At 65.5% G+C, this 310-nt stretch overlaps 1 protein-coding gene across 1 annotated transcript; it reads left to right on the top strand.

Annotated features, from left to right (window-relative positions):
- Nucleotides 1-4: 4 nt before the first annotated feature.
- LOC120513367 (transcriptional activator protein Pur-alpha-like) lies at nt 5-304 on the top strand (the record flags this gene model as incomplete). Its single annotated transcript, XM_039732730.1, has 1 exon — nt 5-304. A coding segment is annotated over one exon (300 nt), but the record flags the coding sequence as incomplete, so codon positions are not given.
- Nucleotides 305-310: the final 6 nt, after the last annotated feature.

Below are 310 nucleotides of genomic sequence, written 5' to 3'. Positions count from 1 at the left end.
CCTGGCCAAGCTCATCGACGACTACGGCGTGGAGGAGGAGCCGGCCGAGCTGCCCGAGGGCACCTCCTTGACTGTGGACAACAAGCGTTTCTTCTTCGACGTGGGTTCCAACAAGTACGGCGTGTTCATGCGGGTGAGCGAGGTGAAGCCCACCTACCGCAACTCCATCACCGTCCCCTACAAGGTCTGGGCCAAGTTCGGCCACACCTTCTGCAAGTACTCGGACGAGATGAAGAAGATCCAGGAGAAGCAGCGGGACAAGCGCGCCGCCGCCGCCGCCGCCCCCGCCGTGGGCGCCGAGCCGCCCCCC

This window comes from Passer montanus, unplaced genomic scaffold (assembly GCF_014805655.1).
Source record: "Passer montanus isolate IOZ18808 unplaced genomic scaffold, ASM1480565v1 scaffold11164, whole genome shotgun sequence".
NCBI lineage: Eukaryota > Metazoa > Chordata > Aves > Passeriformes > Passeridae > Passer > Passer montanus.
Note: the sequence above shows the minus strand (reverse complement) of the source record. Positions and strands in the feature narration are given on the sequence as shown.